Source organism: Choloepus didactylus, chromosome X (genome assembly GCF_015220235.1).
Source record: "Choloepus didactylus isolate mChoDid1 chromosome X, mChoDid1.pri, whole genome shotgun sequence".
In the NCBI taxonomy this organism is placed as follows: Eukaryota; Metazoa; Chordata; class Mammalia; order Pilosa; family Megalonychidae; genus Choloepus; species Choloepus didactylus.
In genome coordinates, this window is record NC_051334.1 from 140,949,990 (window position 1) to 140,973,729 (window position 23,740).

Below are 23,740 nucleotides of genomic sequence, written 5' to 3' on the forward strand. Positions count from 1 at the left end.
GAAACAGCATAAGACTAAGTAGTGACTACTCAGCAGCCACCATGGAGGCAAGAAGGCAGTGGCACGATATATTTAAAATTCTGAGTGAGAAAAATTTCCAACCAAGAATACTTTACCCAGCAAAGCTCTCCTTCAAATTTGAGGGAGAGCTTAAATTTTTCACAGACAAACAAATGCTGAGAGAATTTGCTAACAAGAGACCTGCCCTACTGGAGATAGTAAAGGGGGCCCTACAGACAGAGAAACAAAGAAAGGACAGAGAGACTTGGAGAAAGGTTCAGTACTAAAGAGATTCGGTATGGGTACAATAAAGGATATTAATAGACAGAGGGGAAAAATATGACAAACATAAACCAAAGGATAAGATGGCTGATTCAAGAAATGCCTTCACGGTTATAACGTTGAATGTAAATGGATTAAGCTCCCCAATTAAAAGATATAGATTCGCAGAATGGATCAAAAAAAATGAACCATCAATATGTTGCATAAAAGAGACTGATCTTAGACACAGGGACACAAAGAAACTGAAAGTGAAAGGATGGAAAAAAATATTTCATGCAAGCTACAGCCAAAAGAAAGCAGGTGTAGCAATATTAATCTCAGATAAAATAGACTTTAAATGCAGGGATGTTTTGAGAGACAAAGAAGGCCACTACATACTAATAAAAGGGGCAATTCAGCAAGAAGAAATAACAATCGTAAATGTCTATGCACCCAATCAAGGTGCCACAAAATACATGAGAGAAACACTGGCAAAACTAAAGGAAGCAATTGATGTTTCCACAATAATTGTGGGAGACTTCAACACATCACTCTCTCCTATAGATAGATCAACCAGACAGAAGACCAATAAGGAAATTGAAAACCTAAACAATCTGACAAATGAATTAGATTTAACAGACTTATACAGGACATTACATCCCAAATCACCAGGATACACATACTTTTCTAGTGCTCATGGAACTTTCTCCAGAATAGATCATATGCTGGGACATAAAACAAGCCTCAATAAATTTAAAAAGATTGAAATTATTCAAAGCACATTCTCTGACCAGAATGGAATACAATTAGAAGTCAATAACCATCAGAGACTTAGAAAATTCACAAATACCTGGAGGTTAAACAACACACTCCTAAACAATCAGTGGGTTAACGAAGAAATAGCAAGAGAAATTGCTAAATATATAGAGACGAATGAAAATGAGAACACAACATACCAAAACCTATGGGATGCAGCAAAAGCAGTGCTAAGGGGGAAATTTATAGCACTAAACACATATATTAAAAAGGAAGAAAGAGCCAAAATCAAAGAACTAATGGATCAACTGAAGAAGCTAGAAAATGAACAGCAAACCAATCCTAAACCAAGTAGAAGAAAAGAAATAATAAGGATTAAAGCAGAAATAAATGACATAGAGAACAAAAAAACAATAGAGAGGATAAATATCACCAAAAGTTGGTTCTTTGAGAAGATCAACAAGATTGACAAGCCCCTAGCTAGACTGACAAAATCAAAAAGAGAGAAGACCCATATAAACAAAATAATGAATGAAAAAGGTGACATAACTGCAGATCCTGAAGAAATTAAAAAAATTATAAGAGGATATTATGAACAACTGTATGGCAACAAACTGGATAATGTAGAGGAAATGGACAATTTCCTGGAAACATATGAACAACCTAGACTGACCAGAGAAGAAATAGAAGACCTCAACCAACCCATCACAAGCAAAGAGATCCAATCAGTCATCAAAAATCTTCCCACAAATAAATGCCCAGGGCCAGATGGCTTCACAGGGGAATTCTACCAAACTTTCCAGAAAGAACTGACACCAATCTTACTCAAACTCTTTCAAAACATTGAAGAAAAGGGAACACTACCTAACTCATTTTATGAAGCTAACATCAATCTAATACCAAAACCAGGCAAAGATGCAACAAAAAAGGAAAACTACCGGCCAATCTCCCTAATGAATATAGATCCAAAAATCCTCAACAAAATACTTGCAAATCGAATCCAAAGACACATTAAAAAAATCATACACCATGACCAAGTGGGGTTCATTCCAGGCATGCAAGGATGGTTCAACATAAGAAAATCAATCAATGTATTACAACACATTAACAAGTCAAAAGGGAAAAATCAATTATCATCTCAATAGATACTGAAAAAGCATTTGACAAAATCCAACATCCGTTTTTGATAAAAACACTTCAAAAGGTAGGAATTGAAGGAAACTTCCTCAACATGATAAAGAGCATATATGAAAAACCCACAGCCAGCATAATACTCAATGGTGAGAGACTGAAAGCCTTCCCTCTAAGATCAGGAACAAGACAAGGATGCCCGCTGTCACCACTGTTATTCAACATTGTGCTGGAAGTGCTAGCCAGGGCAATCCGGCAAGACAAAGAAATAAAAGGCATCCAAATTGGAAAAGAAGAAGTAAAACTGTCATTGTTTGCAGATGATATGATCTTATATCTAGAAAACCCTGAGAAATCGACGATACAGCTACTAGAGCTAATCAACAAATTTAGCAAAGTAGCGGGATACAAGATTAATGCACATAAGTCAGTAATGTTTCTATATGCTAGAAATGAACAAACTGAAGAGACACTCAAGAAAAAGACACCATTTTCAATAGCAACTAAAAAAATCAAGTACCTAGGAATAAACTTAACCAAAGATGTAAAAGACCTATACAAAGAAAACTACATAACTCTACTAAAAGAGATAGAAGGGGACCTTAAAAGATGGAAAAATATTCCATGTTCATGGATAGGAAGACTAAATGTCATTAAGATGTCAATTCTACCCAAACTCATCTACAGATTCAATGCAATCCCAATCAAAATTCCAACAACCTACTTTTCAGACTTGGAAAAGCTAGTTATCAAATTTATTTGGAAAGGGAAGATGCCTCGAATTGCTAAAGACACTCTAAAAAAGAAAAACGAAGTGGGAGGACTTACACTCCCTGACTTTGAAGCTTATTATAAAGCCACAGTTGCCAAAACAGCATGGTACTGGCACAAAGATAGACATATAGATCAATGGAATCGAATTGAGAATTCAGAGATAGACCCTCAGATCTATGGCCGACTGATCTTTGATAATGCCCCCAAAGTCACTGAACTGAGTCATAATGGTCTTTTCAACAAATGGGGCTGGGAGAGTTGGATATCCATATCCAAAAGAATGAAGGAGGACCCCTACCTCACCCCCTACACAAAAATTAACTCAAAATGGACCAAAGATCTCAATATAAAAGAAAGTACCATAAAACTCCTAGAAGATAATGTAGGAAAACATCTTCAAGACCTTGTATTAGGCGGCCACTTCCTAGACTTTACACCCAAAGCACAAGCAACAAAAGAAAAAATAGATAAATGGGAACTCCTCAAGCTTAGAAGTTTCTGCACCTCAAAGGAATTTCTCAAAAAGGTAAAGAGGCAGCCAACTCAATGGGAAAAAATTTTTGGAAACCATGTATCTGATAAAAGACTGATATCTTGCATATATAAAGAAATCCTACAACTCAATGACAATAGTACAGACAGCCCAATTATAAAATGGGCAAAAGATATGAAAAGACAGTTCTCTGAAGAGGAAATACAAATGGCCAAGGAACACATGAAAAAATGTTCAGCTTCACTAGCTATTAGAGAGATGCAAATTAAGACCACAATGAGATAACATCTAACACCAATTAGAATGGCTGCCATTAAACAAACAGGAAACTACAAATGCTGGAGGGGATGTGGAGAAATTGGAACTCTTATTCATTGTTGGTGGGACTGTATAACGGTTCAGCCACTCTGGAAGTCAGTCTGGCAGTTGCTTAGAAAACTAGATATAGAGTTACCATTCGATCCAGCGATTGCACTTCTCGGTATATACCCGGAAGATCGGAAAGCAGTGACACGAACAGATATCTGCACGCCAATGTTCATAGCAGCATTATTCACAATTGCCAACAGATGGAAACAACCCAAATGTCCTTCAACAGATGAGTGGATAAATAAAATGTGGTATATACACACGATGGAATACTACGCGGCAGTAAGAAGGAACGATCTCGTGAAACATATGACAACATGGATGAACCTTGAAGACATAATGCTGAGCGAAATAAGCCAGGCACAAAAAGAGAAATATTATATGCTACCACTAATGTGAACTTTGAAAAATGTAAAACAAATGGTTTATAATGTAGAATGTAGGGGAACTAGCAATAGAGAGCAATTAAGGAAGGGGGAACAATAATCCAAGAAGAACAGATAAGCTATTTAACGTTCTGGGGATGCCCAGGAATGACTATGGTCTGTTAATTTCTGATGGATATAGTAGGAACAAGTTCACAGAAATGTTGCTATATTAGGTAATTTTCTTGGGGTAGAGTAGGAACATGTTGGAAGCTAAGCAGTTATCTTAGGTTAGTTGTCTTTTTCTTACTCCCTTGTTATGGTCTCTTTGAAATGTTCTTTTATTGTATGTTTGTTTTCTTTTTAACTTTTTTTTCATACAGTTGATTTAAAAAAGAAGGGAAAGTTAAAAAAAAAAAAAGAAAAACAAGGAAAAAAAGATGTAGTACCCCCTTGAGGAGCCTGTGGAGAATGCAGGGGTATTGGCCTACCCCACCTCGATGGTTGCTAACATGACCACAGACATAGGGGACTGGTGGTTTGATGGGTTGAGCCCTCTACCATAGGTTTTACCCTTGGGAAGACGGTTGCTGCAAAGGAGAGGCTAGGCCTCCCTATGGTTGTGCCTAAGAGCCTCCTCCCGAATGCCTCTTTGTTGCTCAGATGTGGCCCTCTCTCTCTGGCTAAGCCAACTTGAAAGGTGAAATCACTGCCCTCCCCGCTACGTGGGATCAGACACCCAGGGGAGTGAATCTCCCTGGCAACGTGGAATATGACTCCCGGGGAGGAATGTAGACCTGGCATCGTGGGACGGAGAACATCTTCTTGACCAAAAGGGGGATGTGAAAGTAAGTGAAATAAGCTTCGGTAGCAGAGAGATTCCAAAAGGAGCCGAGAGGTCACTCTGGTGGGCACTCTTACGCACAATTTAGACAACCCTTTTTAGGTTCTAAAGAATTGGGGTAGCTGGTGGTGGATACCTGAAACTATCAAACTACAACCCAGAACCCATGAATCTTGAAGACAGTTGTATAAAAATGTAGCTTATGAGGGGTGACAATGGGATTGGGAAAGCCATAAGGACTACACTCCACTTTGTCTAGTTTATGGATGGATGAGTAGAAAAATAGGGGAAGGAAACAAACAGACAAAGGTACCCAGTGTTCTTTTTTACTTCAATTGCTCTTTTTCACTCTAATTATTATTCTTGTTATTTTTGTGTGTGTGCTAAGGAAGGTGTCAGGGATTGATTTAGGTGATGAATGTACAACTATGTAATGGTACTGTGAACAATCGAAAGTGCGATTTGTTTTGTATGACTGCGTGGTATGTGAATATATCTCAATAAAATGAAGATAAAAAAAAAGAAGACACTGTGTGAGCACAAAGAATAATTTGAAAACATAAAAAGAAACATAACAAAAAAAGAAACATAACAGAAATGATGATATTGAAAGGCAAAATAGAAGACCTTCAATATACTCAAGAAGCATACAACAGTATATTTGAACAGACATAATAAGGCATCAGCAAGCTGGAAGATAGGATGGTTGAAATCTTAGAGATAGAAGAACAGATAGAGAAAAGAATGGGAAAAATTGAGCAGGGTCTCAGTGACTTGAATGACAGCCCAAAGCACACAAATATCCACATCATGGGTGTTCCAGACTGAGAAGAGAAGAGAAAAGGGGGCAGAAAGGATATATGAAGAAATAATGGTTGAAAATTTCCCAACTTTTATGAAAGACATGCTCAAAAAGCACAATATACATCAAATAGAATAAATTGTAATAGACCTACTCCGCAACACATACTAATGTGAATGTCAAATGACAAGATAAGGGAAGAATCCTGAAATTAGCAAGAGAAAAGGGATGTGTCACAACCAGGGAAATACAATAAGGATAAGTTCTGATTTCCCATCACATACCATGGGGGTGAGAAGGCCATAATATGATATATTTAGGATACAGGTAGAGAAAAACTGCTAGCCAGAAATTCTTTATCCAGCTAAACTGTCCTTCAAAACTGACAGAGAGTTTAAAATATTCATAGATAATCATAAACTGAAAGAGTTTTGTCAGGAAGAGGCCTAACCTTCAAGAAATACTAAAGGGTATTCTTCAGGCTGAAAGGAGAGAGAGGTTTGGAGGAGAGTATATAAATGAAAATTATCTGTGAGGGTAACTTAAAGGGTAAAAAGAGAGAAAAAAATAAGATATGACATTTAAAATCCAAAGGACAAAATGGTTGAAGAAAGTACTGCCTTTACAGTAATAGCATTAAATATTAATGGATTAAACTCCCCAATCAAAAGACATAGATTGGCAGAACGGATTTAAAAACAGGACCCACCTATATGCTGTCTACAAGAGATACACTTTTTACCCAAGGACAAAAATAGGTTGAAAGTGAAAGGCTGGTAAAAGATATTTCCCACAAACAACAAGAAAAGAGTAGGGGTAGTAGCTACATTAATATCAGACAAATTGGGCTTCAAATGTAAAACAATTAAAAGAGATAGAGAAGGATACTAGATATTAATAAAAGGGACAATTCATCAAGAAGACATAACAATCATAAATATTTATGCACCTAGCCAGAGTGTCCCAAAATACATGAGATAAACTCTAACAACACTGAAGGGAGAAGTAGACACCTATACAATAATAATTGGAGACTTGAATGCACCACTTTCATCAATAGGCAGAACATCCAGGCAGAGGATCAATAAAGACACATGAGATTTTGAATAGTGTGATAAATGAGTTAGACTTAACAGACATATACAGAGCATTGTGCCTCCAAACAGAAGGGTATATATTCTTCTCAAGTGTTCACGGATCATTCTCCAGGATAGACCACATGTTGGGTCAAAAACATGTGACAATAAATTTTAAATGATTGAAATTATACAAAGCACTTTCTCTGACCATAATGGAATGAAGCTGGAAATCAAAAACAGGTGAAGAACCAGAAAATTCACAAATATATGGAGGTTAAACAACACACTCTTAAACAATCAGTGGGTCAAAGAAGAAATTGCAAAAGAAATCAGTAAATATCTAGAGACAAATGAAAACAGGAACACAACATATCAAGACTTATGGGATGTAGTGAAGGAAGTGATGAGTGGTAAATTTATAGCTCTAAAAGCCTACATTAAAAAAGAAGAGAGAGCTAATATCAACGATGTAGCTGCATATCTGGAAGAACTAGAAAAGAACAGCAAATTAATCCTAAAGCAAGCAGAAGGAAAGCAATAATAAATACTAGAGCAGAAATAAATGAAACTGAGAATAGAAAAACAATAGAGAGAACCAACAAAACCAAAAGTCAGTTTTTGAGAAGACCAATAAAATGGACAAACCCTTACCTAGACTGACAAAGAAAAAAAGAGAGGAGATGCAAATACATAAAATCAGAAATGAGATGAGGGACATTACTACTGATGCCAAAGAAATAAAAAAGAATCATAATAGGATACTATGAACAACTGTATGCCAACAAATCAGACAACCTAGATGAAATGGACAAATTCCTAGAAAAACAGGAACAATCTACACTGACTCTAGAATAAATAGAACACCTCAACAGATCAATTACAAATAAAGAGACTGAATCAGTCATCATGAACTCCCCAACAAAGAAAAGCCCGGGATCAGATGGCTTCACAGGTGAATTCTACCAAAAATTCTGTTAAGAATTAACACCAATCCTGCTCAAATTCTTCCAAAAAATTGAAGAGGGGGGGAACACTACTTAACTCATTCTATGGAGCCAACATTGCCCTAACACCAAAGCCAGATAAAGAGACTGTGAGAAAAGAAAATTACAGACCAATTTCTCTAATGAATATAGAAGCAAAAATCATCAACAAAATACTTGCAAATTGAATCCAACAGCACATTAAAAGGATTATACACCATGATCAAGTGGGTTTTATCCCAGGTATGCAAGGGTGTTTCAACACAAGAAAAGCAATGAATGCAATATACCACATTAACAAATTGAAGGGGAAAACCACATAGTCATCTCGATTGATGCAGAAAGGCATTTGACAAAATCCAGCATCCTTTCTTGATCAAAACACTTTGAATGATAGGAATAGAAGTAAATTTCCTCAACATGATAAAAGGCATACAGGAAAACCCACAGCTAACATCATACTCAATAGTGAATGACGGAAAGCTTTCCCTCTAAAATTGGGAACAAGACAAGAATGCCCACTGTCACTTCTGTTATTCAACATTGTGCTGGGAGTTCTAGCCAGAGCAGTTGGGCAAGAATTCACTATTTGCAGATGGCATGATCCTATATATGGAAAGTTCCAAAGAATCTACAACAAAGGTACTAGAGCCATTAAAGTTCAACAAAGGGGCAGTATAAAAGATCAACACACAAAAATCAGTATTGTTTCCATACACTAGTAATCAGAAATCTCAGGAGGAAATCTAGAAAAAAATTCCACATAAATTAAAGAATCAAATGTCTAGGAGTAAATTTAACCAAGGATATAAAGGACTTGAACACAGAAAACTACAAAACATTGCCTTAAAGAAGTCAAAGCAGACCTAAATAAATGGAAGGACATGCCATGTCCCTGGGTTGTAAAACTAAGTATCATTAAGATGCCAATTCTACCCAAATTGATTCACAGATTCAAAGAATTTCCAATCAAAATTCCAACAGCCTATTTTGCAAAAAATGGAAAAGCCAAACATCAAACTTATTTGGAAAGGGAAGAAACCGCAAATAGCCAAAAACACCTTGCAAAAGAAGAACAAAGTTGGAGGATTCACATTCCTGACTTTAAAGCATATTACAAAGCTACAGTGGTCAAAACAGCATGGTATTGGCATAAAGACAGATAAACGGAATAGAATTGAGACTTCAGAAACAGACCCTCACATCTACGGCCAACTGATTTTTGACATGGCTGTCAAGTCCATTCAACTGGGAAATAACAGTCATCTTCAAAAAACGGTACTGTGAGAACTGGATATCCATATCCAAAACAATGAAATAGGATATCTTTCTTAAACTCTATACAAAAAATTAACTCAAAATCGACCAAGGACCTAAATATAAGAGCCAGGACCATAAAACTCCTAGAAAAAAATATAGGGAAACATCTTCAAGATACTGTAGTTGGCAATGGTTTCTCAGCCTTTATACCCAAAGCACAAGTAATGAAAGAAAAAATTGTTTAATAGGACCTCCTCAAAATTAAATATTTTTGTGCTTCAAAGGACATTGTCAAGTAAGTGAAACAGCAGCCTACTCAATGGGAGAAAATATTTGGAAATGACATATCAGATAAGGGTTTAACAACCAGAATATAAATAGAAATCCTAAAAAGACAGAAAAAAAAACAATTTAAAAAAATGGGCCAAACACTCAGCAAATGAACTCATTACCTTTCCCCCTACATGGGACATGACTCCCAGGGGTGTGAATCTCCCTGGCAATGCAGGATATGACTCCTGGGGATGAACCTGGACCCGGCATTGTGGGATTGAGATGATCTTCTTGACCAAAGAGGGAAGAGAAATGAAGCAAAATAACGTCTCAGTAGCTGAGAGATTTCAAATGGAGTCGAGAAGTTACTCTGGAGGGTATTCTTATGAGCTATATAGGTATCACCTTTTAGTTTTTAGTGTGTTAGAATGGCTAGAGGGAAATACCTGAAGCTGTCAAACTGCACCTAGTGACCTTGATTCTTGAAAGACAATTGTATAACTATAGATTGCATAGTGTGACTGTATGACTGTGAAAACCTTGTGGCTTGCACTCCCTTTATCCAGTATATGGACAGATGAGTGGTAAAATGGGGACAAAAATTAGATGAAGAATAGGGTGGGATGGAGGGGATGGAAGGATTTAGGTGTTCTTTTTTGCTTTTATTTTTAATTTGGAATAAGGAAAAGGTTCAAAAATTGATTCTGGTGATGAATGCACAACTGTATGATGGTGCTGTGAATAACTGTACACTGTGGATGACTGTAGGGTGTGTGAACATATCTCAATTAAACTGTATTAAAAAAGGTAAATGAACAATGAGGGGGGAAGGGAATGGGATGTTTTGAATATTCTTTTTTATTTTAATTTTCATTTTATTTTTGGAAGTAATGAAAATGTTCAACGTTTGGTTGTGGTGATGAAAGCACAACTATATGATGATACTGTGAATAACTGATTGTACACTTTGAATGACTGTATATTAAGTGATTATATCTCAATAAAATTGCAAATAAAAAACAACAACAAAAAGGGCAAAAGACTTGAATAGACATTTCTCCAAAGAATACAAATGGCTAAAAAGCACATGAAAAGATGCTCAATATCACTAGCTATTAGGGAAATGCAAATGAAAACCAAAATGAGATATCATTTCACACCTACTAGAATGGCCACTGTTAAAAAAAATGGAAAATTACAAGTGTTAGAGAGGATGTGGAGAAATAGGAACACTCACTCACTGCTAGTAGGAATGTAAAATGGTGCATTCACTGTGGAAGAAAGTTTCGCAGTTCCTCAGGAAGCTAAATATAGAATTACCATATGATCTGGCAATCCTGCTACTAGGCATCTATCCAAAAGAACTGAAAGCAGGGACATGAATGGACATTTGCACAGCGATATTCATAGTGGCATTATTCACAATTGCAAAAAGATGGAAATAACCCAAGTGCCCATCAACTGATGAATGGATAAACAAAATGTGGTATATACATATGATAGAATATTATTCTGCTGTAAGAAGAAATGAAGACCTGATGCATGTGACAACATGGATGAACCTTGAGGACATTATGTTGACTCAAATAAACTGGACAGGACAAATATTGTATGAGCTCACTAATATGATCTAATTATAATAAGCAAATTTATGGAGTTGAAATCTAGAATATAGGTTACCAGGAGATAGAATGAGGGCAGAGAATGTGGAGCTGATGCTTACTTTGTGCAGAATTTTTAATTAGGTTGATTGTAAATGTTTGGCAATGGGTAGTGGTGACGATAGCACATTATTGTGAGTGTAATTAACAGTGTTGAATTATGAGTGTGATTTTGGTTGAAAGGGGAAGTTTAGGGTCTTGTATGTCAGTAGAAGGAAAGCTAGAGGATAAAACATGAGACTGTATAACATAGTGAACCTTGTAGGCAATGACTGGGGTTAATAATACAAATATAAGAATGTTCTTTCATGAACTAGTACAAATGTACACTATAACAAAGTGCTATCAACAGGGTGGTATATGGGAAAAATACACCTAATGCAGACTATGAATTATAGTTAACAGAAATATTTTAATAGTCTTTCATTGGTTGTAGCAAAGGTACCACATCAATGCTAAGTGTCAATAAAAAGAGGGTATAAGGGGCATGGGATTTTTCTTTATGGAGTAATGAAAATGTTCTAAAATTGACTATGGTGATGAATACACAATTCTGTGAATATACTGCCAGCCATGGATGGCACTTTGGATGGATTGTGTGGTGTGTGAATACATCTCAATAAAACTGCTTAAAAAAAAAAACAGTAAAGCAACTGCGACATTGTCCGTGTCAGCTAATTACCTTGGCACAAAATGGTGGCTTATCAATGAAGGTAGAATAGTGTTTCAAGAAAAATAGAAAAGAGTGAGGTTAAACCCAATATCATATCATCAAGTAAGCATAATTTCCTCAGTGTTTTCCTAAATCCTCATCACTTGACAGTACTGCAAGTAAAGCTCTCTCTATACCATTACCCAAATCAAAAACGCTTTTCTCATAAATCACACTTCCTTATTCTTCTAATCTTAGTGAGATATTACCTAATTAACAGATGCCAAGAAAGAAGCAAGATCTATGGAAATGAAAAGGCTTTATAGAGGTCAAGAGCTTTGAAATCTTGCTGACTGAGTTTGAATTCTGGCCCAACCCTTCAATGTGTAACTTTGAGTAAGTCACTTGACCTCTCTGAACTTCTGTGTCCTTATGTGTAAAACAGGGAGAAGACTTACCTTTATAGAGTTTTTGTCAGGCACCTTGCAAAGTTCTCGATACTTTTATAAATATACAATATATAAATATACTTAATAAAATGTATATAATATATAAATATACTTAATAAAATGTATTATAATAAACTGTGCTAAACCAGGACAATTTATTTTTAATTGTAAATTTAATACTTTTCATATGAAATCTGCAATATTTGTATGACACACAAGCTAGATTCAAGTTTCAAGCTCCAAGAGGTATGAAAAATGTTTTGATTTATATTTTTCCTATGGAAGGATGTTGTTTCATTTCTCCATTGAACCATATCATAAGGAGTACTCTCCAACAAGTTGGACACGCTCTTTTCTTTAGCATACTATAAATATTTCAAAATAGGGTAACAAGAAGATACCCTCATCATAGTAAGTTATGCTCATCAATATATTTTATTATAATTGGAAATGCCACATAATTATATTTTTAACTAAGATTCCATCTTATAGTCAGGCATCAAATTATTGCAGCTTGGAAGGTAAAATATGCACACTTGTGTGCTTGTAAAGCACTAAACAACAAATTATTCCCTGCCCAACTAAAAGGATGGCAGTCTATTCTTCTTGTTAAAAAGGATACTACCAAGTTTAAACATAAATGGTATCATTTTTCATCCTATGTAACAGGGACATTAAAACCTAGTGTCTAACCCAGGGTAGTGAATCTCCCTGGCAACGTGGAATATGACTCCCGGGGAGGAATGTAGACCCGGCATCATGGGATGGAGAACATCTTCTTGACCAAAAGGGGGAAGTGAAAGGAAATGAAATAAGCTTCAGTGGCAGAGAGATTCCAAAAGGAGCCGAGAGGTCACTCTGGTGGGCACTCTTATGCACAATATAGACAACCCTTTTTAGGTTCTAATGAATTGGGGTAGCTGGTGGTGGATACCTGAAACTATCAAACTACAATCCAGAACCCATGAATCTTGAAGACAATTGTATAAAAATGTGGCTTATGAGGGGGGACAGTGGGATTGGGGGGGCCATAGGGATCACACTCCCGTTTGTCTAGTTTGTGGATGGATGAGTGGAAAGGTGGGGGAAGGAAACAAACAAACAAACAAACAGACAAGGGCACCCAGTGTTATTTTTTACTTTAGTTGCTCTTTTTCACTTTAATTATTATTCTGGTTATTTTTGTGTGTGTGGTAATGAGGGTGTCGGGGATTGATTTTGGTAATGAATGTACAACTATGTAATGGTACTGTGAACAATCAAATGTACGATTTGTTTTGTATGACTGTGTGGTATATGAATATATCTCAATAAAATGAATAAAAAAAAAAAGAAAACCTTGTAGATCACATTCCCATTATCCAAAGTATGGATGATGATTAGAAAAATGGGGAGAAAAACTAAATGAAAGACAGGGTGGGAAGGGGAATGATTTGGATGTTCTTTTTTACTTTTATTTACTATTGTTATTTTAATTCTTTCTGTTATAAGGAAAATGTTCAAAAATAGACTGGGGTGATGAATGCACAACTATACGATGGTACTGTGAACAACTGATTGCACACAATGGATGATTGCATGGTATGTGAATATATATCAATAAAACTGAATTAAAAATAAATGCCCATCAAACCAAGAATAGCAGGGAGTGCCCTCATTACATAAGGGACATTTACATAAATCTATACCCAACATCATACTGAAGAGTAAAATACTAAATGCTCTCTCTAAGATGAGGAATTTAGGCAAGTGTGTCCACTATTAACATTCTTATTTACCATTAGACAGTAGGTTCTAACTAGTGCAACAACACATTAAAATAAATAAATTGCATGCAGATTGAAAGGGAAGAAATAAAATTACCTTTATTCACAAATGACTTAATTGCACAATAAAAAAAATGTTGGGAAATTTAAAAAATCTACTAGAAATAGTAAGTGATATTTCAGTGTCACAAGAAAAAGATGGTATAAAAAAGTCAATCACTTTTCTATATGCTATAAGCAACAATCAGAAAATGAAATAAAAACATCATTTTCAATAAAATAAAAGTAGCACATTATTTGAGCCAAAAAAATGAATGAAGCATATGCAATAATTGAATACTTCAAACCATAAAACTTTTCTGAGAGAAATTAAAAAGACAACTATATTTAAAATTACACCTTCTCCATGGACTGGGAGACTCAGTATTGTCAAAATATTAAATTAGTCCAAATTAAGTTAGTATCTATATATTCAGTACATTCCTAAACAAGATCAAATAAATATACTTAAAAAATAAGGTTTAATTTCAGATAAATTTTAGTTTTACAGAAAAGTTTCATAGAAAGCAAAGTGATTTCCCATATAACTTACAAACATGTAATTTTCTCTATTTTTAACATATTGGATTAATTTGTTACATTTGGTGCAATTAATGAGCCAATACAGACACATTAGTAACTAAGTCTATAGTTTACATTCCAGTTCAATAGTTTTTGACAAATACATCTTGTCATGTGTTCATCATTGTGGTATCTTACAGAATAGTTTGTCTTAAAAATATCATGGGCTTTGCATATTCACCCCTCTGCTCACTTCCAGAGTCTGTGGCAAACACTGTTATTTTGTTGTATAGTTTTTGCCTTTTCCAGAATATCATATAGTTAGAGCCATATGCTAACAGGTTTTCAGACTAACTTCTTTTACTTAATATCATTTACAATCTATATCTTTTCCTGACTTGTTATGCATTTATTTTTTATTGTGGAATAATTTTCATTGTGTGCCTATACCATGCCACCCGCAACTAAAATGAAGCCGGGGTAGCTATACTAATATCAGACAAAATAAACTTTAAATGCAAACCTGTCATAAGAGACAAAGAAGGACACTATATATAAATAAAAGGGATAATTCACCAAGAAGGAATAACAATTAAAATGCTTATGTACCCAGACATAACATCTAGACAGAGGATCAATAAGGAAATTGAGAACATAAGTGATGTGATAAATGAATTAGGCTTAGCAGACATATATAGATCACGATGTCATAAATTACCAAGATAAAAAAAAAAAAAATCTAGTGTCTAACTCCAATTCATGTCTCCTCATTTAGCCCAGACACATTTTATATCTGTTTACACAGCCCTTAAATCCATTATCAATACTGAAAATGCAGTAAACAAAAAATGTTATTTAACTTGAATGTCTTTGTTCAGAATTTTCATTGCAGTAAAATAAATTAAGCAATTTAATTTTTTATGACTAAAGATAGTATGGAAAATAAAGAATAGTCATTTTGAATGACCACAAGGATCATGTCCCTAATACCCAGCAGAGTCATGCCTGCCACAGAATGGGCAGTGAGTAACTGCTGAATATTATAAACATGATGTACAAGGTGACTGAAAAAGAACTGAGCACTTTCAAAAATAGATTATTCATAACTTCCTTATATACAGATTCCCCAAGAATCTTGTGTTTATACCATCTCTTTCTCACAGCCTTGAAGAAAGGAAGCAACACACAGTGCTGCCATTTCAACTTAAAATATCACCTACAGTACTTATAATTCTTGACTGTTTAATCCCAAGTACCTGTAGATGAAGTTGTTAACATAAATCTATACTTATCAGTTACTATATTTCTCTTCCTCCCTTCAGCAAAACTTGGCCTTACTTCTTAGGTCTCATCTAAATATTCCAAATTTCGAGAAGAATGCCTGGAATCCTTAGAATTTTTAGGAACTCTGGATTTCCCAGGATGATATGGAGTTTCCAATTCTCTTTTCCCTCTAGGGCATGTTTCTTTTTCTTTCTTTTATTTTCTGGTATCTGGAAACAACACTCATTTAAGTATAAAAAAATTCTTTGAAATAACAAAGCATCAGAAACACTAGCTTTCTGTCAAATAAAGTGTTAAATAAAGTGTCAAATAAACAACCACTTTTAAAAATAACTTTGCAAACTTGTTTGCAATAATTTTCAGTTACATTCAAGGGTTTTTTTAAAAAAACAAATAGAAAGCAAAAATTTAACTTGCCACATGTCAGCCTTCCTCAGACTAAAAGATCTGAAGTGGCTAACTAAAATTTATTCTTCCATAAGAAGCAAACAATCCAATTATAGACCCTGAAAAGAAGGTTTGTAAACTCTAAATTCACTCCAGGCCAGTATCAATCTATTATTAAAAATAATAATATAATCCCAAGCTCTTTAAGACAAGTAGAGTGTCCAAATGAAAGGAAAGAGGTGTCATCCACTAGTCAGACCACATATAGATCATCACATTCATTTGTAATAGCCTATATAAAGTTTAACAAGGAAAAACTACCCTAGCGAGAATAAAGCAGGAGGGTGACATGCCTGGAAACTGTGTCACATGAGCAATGGTTAAAGAAAGAGAACATTTCCAGGCGTATATGTAATCAAGAAAAGAGATTTTTTTTCTATATAGCTCCAAAAGGCCAGCACCAGAACCAGGACCAGAAGATAAATGATGGTATGAGGAATTGAATTAGCTCTATGCAAGGAAGAGCTATCCACAAATGCAAAGTGCTGCCTTAGGTAGGTAGTGAGCCCTTTGTCATTAACTGTTCAATGAGGACATGTACCATCATCTTTAAGAGGTGTCACAGAAGGTATTCTTGCATTAAAGGGAGTGTGTACTTCCTAAATGTCCTCTAAAGTCACTTATATTTCTATGATTTATCATTAGTGCATGGCAAGTTAGGGCGATGGAAATTCCCAAAGAACATGCCAAGAAAGTTACAGACTAACATTAAACTACTCTTAGGTATTAGTTATGTTATTTCTCCACATAATTTTGTTAGACTGAACAAATGCAGTAAAAACAAATTAAGCAGACACAAATAGCATTATATGTATATGATAATTGTGAAAGCATCTAACTAAAGATATTCTTGTGTAATTGGCTATTAACAATTTAATAAGTATTTTGCTAAATAAAAAAGTTTCTAAAAACACAAAGTTTTGTTTTATTCAGTAAATTATAAAACAGACACTGGTAGGGGGAAGAAAACGTGGGCTTTAGGAAATCCATATTTTCTCTTTGTCTATCGTTTGAATCACCCACAAACAAGAAGCATTTATACAGTATGCATAATCTTTTCTCAGGAAATCTAGATAATGAATTTTAATGATGAAATTATAGGAAGCAATCTCTGTAAAATATGTAAAATACTGTGCTATTGATATTTACTATAAAATATATTTTGCATATTAAAACAAAATCATTGTAAACAGGAAGCTTATTGAATGCAGATGCAAGGACTACAGGAGGACAGGTCTAATTCACTAACAATCATTCTACCCATTTTCTTTCAGCTTGAGAAAGGTAACATTCTAAGGAAAACATCTCACAGTGACTCTCTTGCTAGAATTCATTGTTAACATGGCCTGGTTAATTCTTACCTAATTGTCCACCTCATTATTGCCACACCATTATTGTCAAACCCTGTTGCTCAAGAAGAAAAGATGAAAGGATCACTAGTGCTAACCCTGTTCTATTTCACTGTGTCCTTAGAATCCAACAACGCACTAACCCTGTAACATTAGCCTGAAGGAACAATTTACTGTTTTACAACAATGAATACCAAAACACCAGAAAACCACTTAGCTGTGAATGCCCTTTCAGCTTTATCAATTTCAGCAAAATGACAGGTTAAATTATATCATTCACACCTGTCAGGAGCAGAGTCTTTACTAATTCAGTGTATACTGACCCAAAGATCCTCCCTCAGGCTAAGGTTGAATTTCAACCTACTGTTGAACAGATTGTGACACAAACACATGTCACTGACTCAGGTTTCTATCAAGACAATCTCTTCAGAATTCCACATGGATGACACACCACCCTGTTAAGAATTCGAAACCGAAGCTAAAGCAAGAATATATCTGCCCAACAAAGACTAAGTATATGGTAATCAATCTATCCGGAGGTCAAAGGATTATTTTCCCAAATCTTCTCTCTTTAAGATCCTCCATTCTTCTGGTATCATACTATAACACAATTTTTAAAGGGCTGTATGCTATATAAGAAATGATTTTTATAAATATTGCTATAAATATTGTCTTATCAAGAAGTCTTAAAAATGTGGAGAAGTTTCAACTGTCATTCAACTTCTAAAGAAAACACAAGGAAACAAATTAGCCTTTCTGTTCAATGTTTGCAGTCAGTAAAATGTTCTCTATTGTAGCTTTCCCTAGCTTAGCTGCACTGCTCTATCCACAGCATCAATGGAAAAGCTTTAGCTAAGCTACACCTACACTGAGTTTGGAAAGAGACTGTAAAGAGCCTGTATTATTCCATATATGTTCAATTTTTGCTATGCATGAGAATATTTTATATTGAAAGTTGAGTCTTTGAAAAAGTATCTGTCTGCAATGAAAACCAGGTAATGTATTTGATAAATTACAGTAAATGATGAAAAAATATTACCAACCAATACTGATGCTATACAAGCATACATACCCAAAGATTTTTATATTAACTGTGAAGAATTATCTATTCAAAATAATATTTTAAATGTTTATCCATGATTTTACAGGAAGATTTCTAAAATATCACAATTTATCAGTGAGTCAGAATTTAACTATTACATTTCAATACAAAGACTTTAGAATCAAAATACTCAACCATTTAACCTATATTTGCAAATAGAACAATTATTGTGAAAGCAAATATAATGTTACTTGATCCATCATTGTAACTCAGTCTTTATAATTATTGAGAGAGAAAATTATGCTAAACTCAAGTATCATTTTATGTGTACAGGTGCTGTGGAATATAAAGAAGCACTGATGAGAACATGTTAAACATGATGTTTTTATTTCTGGCCACGTGAAGCAATGCTCTCCTCTAATCTAAAACAGCCAAAAACTAAACAATTTATCTTAAAACCTAAATTTAAACTCCCCAAGCCAATCTTTTCCTATATTTAACACATTTCCTCCTTGTGTATATTTACACAATATTTTAAAATGTTCATTAAATTATTTGTAAAGAAAAATAAGCCAATTCCAATTTAATTATATAGAGACCATTACAATGTCAAAATAGTCAAGGCTAACATTGGCGCTTCAAATAGGTTTTCCCATTCTACCAATATGTTCTCCCAGTAGTCAACAGACAACATGCAAGATCTGTGATATTTTCCAGGTTCTAACATCTAAATCAGGTTCTATCATTTAAATCAATTTACTCATATCAGGTTAAAGAGGTTGGAACTTAAAAGGAAGAAAGTGATTCATTAGAGAGTCTCTATTAGGCTGTATCTAAGCTGTGGCTAATATGAATTAATAAAATGTAACTATTTTTAGACCATCTTTTAAAATTGGCAAACCTTCTGCAATATAAGTTTACAACAGTAAAATATAGTAGGAATACAAGAATCATTAATAACCATTATTACTTTTCATCTACCGATTTTAGTTGTTTTTCCTCCCAGTAAAGTTGCTTTTGGTAAATCTTTGGTTATATCTCACCAGCTAAGATTCATAAAATCAGCAAGAACATCCTATTTTCTCAAATTATTTGAAAGACCTCCATTAACTTGTCACTTCCATTAATTTGTGCTATTGACAAATACAGTTTTTTAACAACAAATACAGTTGGTCTCTTTTTACAAATACAGTGTAAATTTTTAATTTCATAGGAAATAGAGTTTAACATCCAAACAGATGGGATAATCTGAAGCACCTCTAAGAAAGAATATAAAAAATAATCTGAAAATGAGATGATGACAAGATTTAACTCTAAAATGCCCCCATTTATCAGAGCTTTCCAGGAAATCACTTATTTTGGTCTGACAGCATAACCACAATTCCTCATCAACTGAAAACCTTTCAAATAACAGGATATCTCTGTGCATCTGAACCTCAGGTAAAACAAATACTAAGTAATAAAATAGCAACTCACCAGATTTCTAAACACAAAACCTAAAGCAGGAGGAATTTTCCACATGTTCCCTACTGAAAAATATTTTAAAGGGAACACTCATGGTGTTCACTACAGCTTTTCTTTACTGAAAAGCTTTTCTTATACTAATAATTTTAAAAAGGCCCAGCTTTCCTTCACTCCTTCTGCCACCAAAAAACAAAAACAAAAATGGATCATGAACAATAGTTTAAAAGAAAATTGTATTATATCTCCTGGATTCTGTTTTTAAAGCAATGCTTTGTGAATTTAAAAAAAGCAAAGGTTTTTTTAAAATTCAATAAAGGCTTCTCAATATATTTCAGTATATATTTAATTTAAAATAAATTTCTAAAATAGATTTTTATATAATATGCTTTTTGAACACTCTTATAAACTGTTCATAGAGGTATAATTTGCACAAATTCGAACTTACTCTTACACTTCAGCCCTTGAATGATAAAACTGGGAAAGATATGGAATTTATTAATATTCATGCACAACTCAAGTATAAAAGTCCTGATTAAAAGACTTATTTTTTGATCAAGGTGCTAACTCTGAATATGTTTCAAATGCATAAAAATCATATAGAAGGTATTTCCATATTTAACAAAACACCAACATCAATCATCAGCAGTTTTTTGTGCTATTACACAAAAGAAGTCATTTTAAGTGTTTTAGACATACAAAAATTCAAAAGAAATCCAAACAATTGTAAAGATTAAAGTTTATTCCTATGCAATTCTTTATGTATACCTTTACATTTTCATATTTCATAGATTACCATTAAGCACTTTAAATGAAAATAAACATAAACTCCTAGGAAAACGAAACAATGGTAAAATGTGGGAATGCCAACGTCTTTAAATGTAAGCAAGCTTGTGGTTTTTAATCTTGTGGGTTTTTGGATGTTGCTCTTTGGGATTTTTCCCCCTTCTGCCACAAGGTAGATTCATGAATGAAATCCCACTTTAATATCCTATTTTCTCTCACTTACATGTATGCTGGAGAAAGTGGCGTTGACCTGGATGTTTTAAGCACAGGAACTGGGAATTTCCAGATAGCAGGAGAGCTCGTTTTCCATTTCAATGGCATGTTGTCACCAAGGTACTACAGTAACAGTAAACAGCGTTTCCATAACAGACTACCAAATAGGACTTCCATTCCACACTGTACTGACACAGCAGTGGCTGCGCCGAGAACAAGCAAATGATTCTGCCAGTGCCCTTAAACCGATGTTTCCAATCTGTAAAATAGGGCTGCAAGGTACCTCCTTTAAAACCTCCTGTCCCCTAAAGCAATACGATGATTCTATCATTCTAACTCAACAATAGTGCCACCTCGTTAGGAAAGCGTTGACTGCAGTATATTTTTTTAAAGACTGTACTGTGCACAGCACACAATGCAGCTTTATTTAATAAAAGCAGCTAGGGTTTTTTAAAGCTTGCAATACCATTGTTCTACCTTAACAGGGATACTGCAGCACTGTATTGTATTCTGCACCTATTAACCTGATTTCTGACCAATAGTAGCAGGGAAAAAAAATAGATGGGTTTCATATGAAAATGAAACAACATACCTATTCAGAATACACTTGTCATTCTCTGAACATTCTTCTTTTGAGCTGCAACAATACAAATGGGATATAAACCTCAGCATAGCCTTAGGCCACAGCTAAAAGAGATCAGTGACTAAATTCGGCAGCCTGCTTTCCTCCTGTGCAAGCTCTGGCCACACAATACAAAAATGCCATTATGGGAAAAGCCTGTTTAAAAAATGCCAGTCCCTCTGTATTCCAGTTAGAAGAAGGCAAACTGTAAGAACAAATATAAACGGCTGCAGAACTCTGCACTCTTCTAGTAGCTTCTGATTCAAGTTGCTCTCCTTTCCCTATTCTTATTTCCAAGCCAGGATGAGCAAAATCTCATACGATTACAACATGCTGTGGTAACACGAATATCACTCTGTCTTCTGCTGCAGAGAAGTACAGAGTAGCGTGCTCTTAATAGCAGTCCTCAGAGGGACGCTATCAACAATCTAATTCAATGCTGCCCTCCCCTTTTTCTCTCCCCTTTTCCCCTCCCGTTCACCTGCCTCTCTCCTCCCCTGCCTCAAACAGCTCACAAATTGCCTAGAGGAAAGACAAACGCTGCTGGCCAAGCAGGTGTCCAGCAAGGACAACTCCAAAGCTCGATGGAGGGTTCGGTAACCTCTAGGAGTTAGTGACTGCCAAGGAGGTTAAAACATTGAGCTACTGTCAAAGGAAGCTTGAGGTATTTCATGAAAGCAATGGCAAAAAAAAAAGGTGTTTTAAAATACTGCCAGAAAATAGCATTGTAAATGCCCCAAAAGTGACTCAGTGTTTTAAGTTTCTCTTTAAAGCACCAATCTAACGAATTTTATAAAGTTATAAAAATTGAAAATAGGTTAAACCATTATTATGCTGAACTCTATATTTACAAGCTGAAGAATTTTACTTCCAATGTAGGCGAGTCACCAACAACAAATATCTATCTTCATAGCACCCTTCTTCTACCTAAAAACAGAATTATCAATTTTCATCAACGCAACCTTAGTAAAGGCAGAGAGCCATTGGCACAAAAAACTATCTTTAAAAAAAAATCACTGCAGTGACAAAGAGCTCATATTTACTTTCAAGTTTGTATCCAAACAATAAGTGCTTCTATCTTAAATAGTTCGCTTTCAGATACTCTTTCCAAATAATGCCTAATTTTTAAAAGATTGAGACTTAGTCCCTTAATTGTTATATCACTTGTATTTAAAAAGGACAGGTGACAGTTTCTATAATAAGATACTACTTTGAAAAATTTCAAAATATATAATTTAATATACCAGAAATAAGTCTGAAATCAAGTAAGGAAAGCATAAGTACCTCCGTTTAAAATACAGACCAATATTTAGGCAAAAGGACAAACTAGTATTTTCCTATGCACACATACACATGCACACAAACACATATAGAGGGAGAGCTTATTTTGAAATAATGACCAATAATACACAGACTTTATTAAATATTAAATAGATGTCAGCATCACTGCCTCACAAATAATTTTATTCAATCTATCACATACATGTATCATACATACATGCCCACCTCAAAATCTGGTGAAACAACCAAAAGGGTTAAATTGTATTTCCAACTCTTTTCAGTACCCACACACAAAAGTGTTTCATAGAAATCTTCAATGAATGAAGATTTCAATACTTTCATGGCCCAAATATATTTAAAAGGCAAAAAACTACCACAAATATGAATAAGCCATAGTCAATATTTTACATTAGAAGGCTTTGTGATAATTTTTAATGGTTTTGGGCAAAAGGGACCAAGGTACAATTAGCAGTGGCAACTTGGAATCCCAAAGAAAGACAAATACACACACGCAAACACACACACACACACACAACACATCCACACACATCAACTCTGAATATCCCATCCCAGAGTAAGTTCCAAACAAATTTTCAAAAACTGAAGCACCCTCAAACATTTAAAAATATAAAACATAAAACAACTACAAATTAGCTGCATAAAGCACGGAAGCTGATGTTTTAGAAAGGAGATTCAACCACTTTTCAGCTTTTGAAAATATTACAAGGTAGTAATTACAAATGTGACATCCCCTTCTGAGAAGAAAGACCCCAAAA

General features: G+C 34.7%; 1 protein-coding gene across 5 annotated transcripts in view; it reads right to left on the minus strand.

The window, feature by feature from the left end:
- Positions 1-23,740, minus strand: part of KLHL13 (kelch like family member 13) — a 368,989-nt gene that overhangs the window by 94,562 nt on the left and 250,687 nt on the right. The window contains exon 1 of one of the 5 annotated variants that reach the window (XM_037822304.1): positions 21,654-21,774. The exons of 3 other annotated variants lie outside the window; for them this stretch is intronic. In XM_037822304.1, coding sequence (XP_037678232.1) covers positions 21,654-21,733 — 80 coding nt within the window. In that variant the 5' untranslated portion in view covers positions 21,734-21,774. Of the gene's footprint in view, positions 1-21,071; positions 21,274-21,653; positions 21,775-23,740 lie in introns of those variants that run through there. One more of the 5 variants, XM_037822302.1, reaches the window with a different exon arrangement.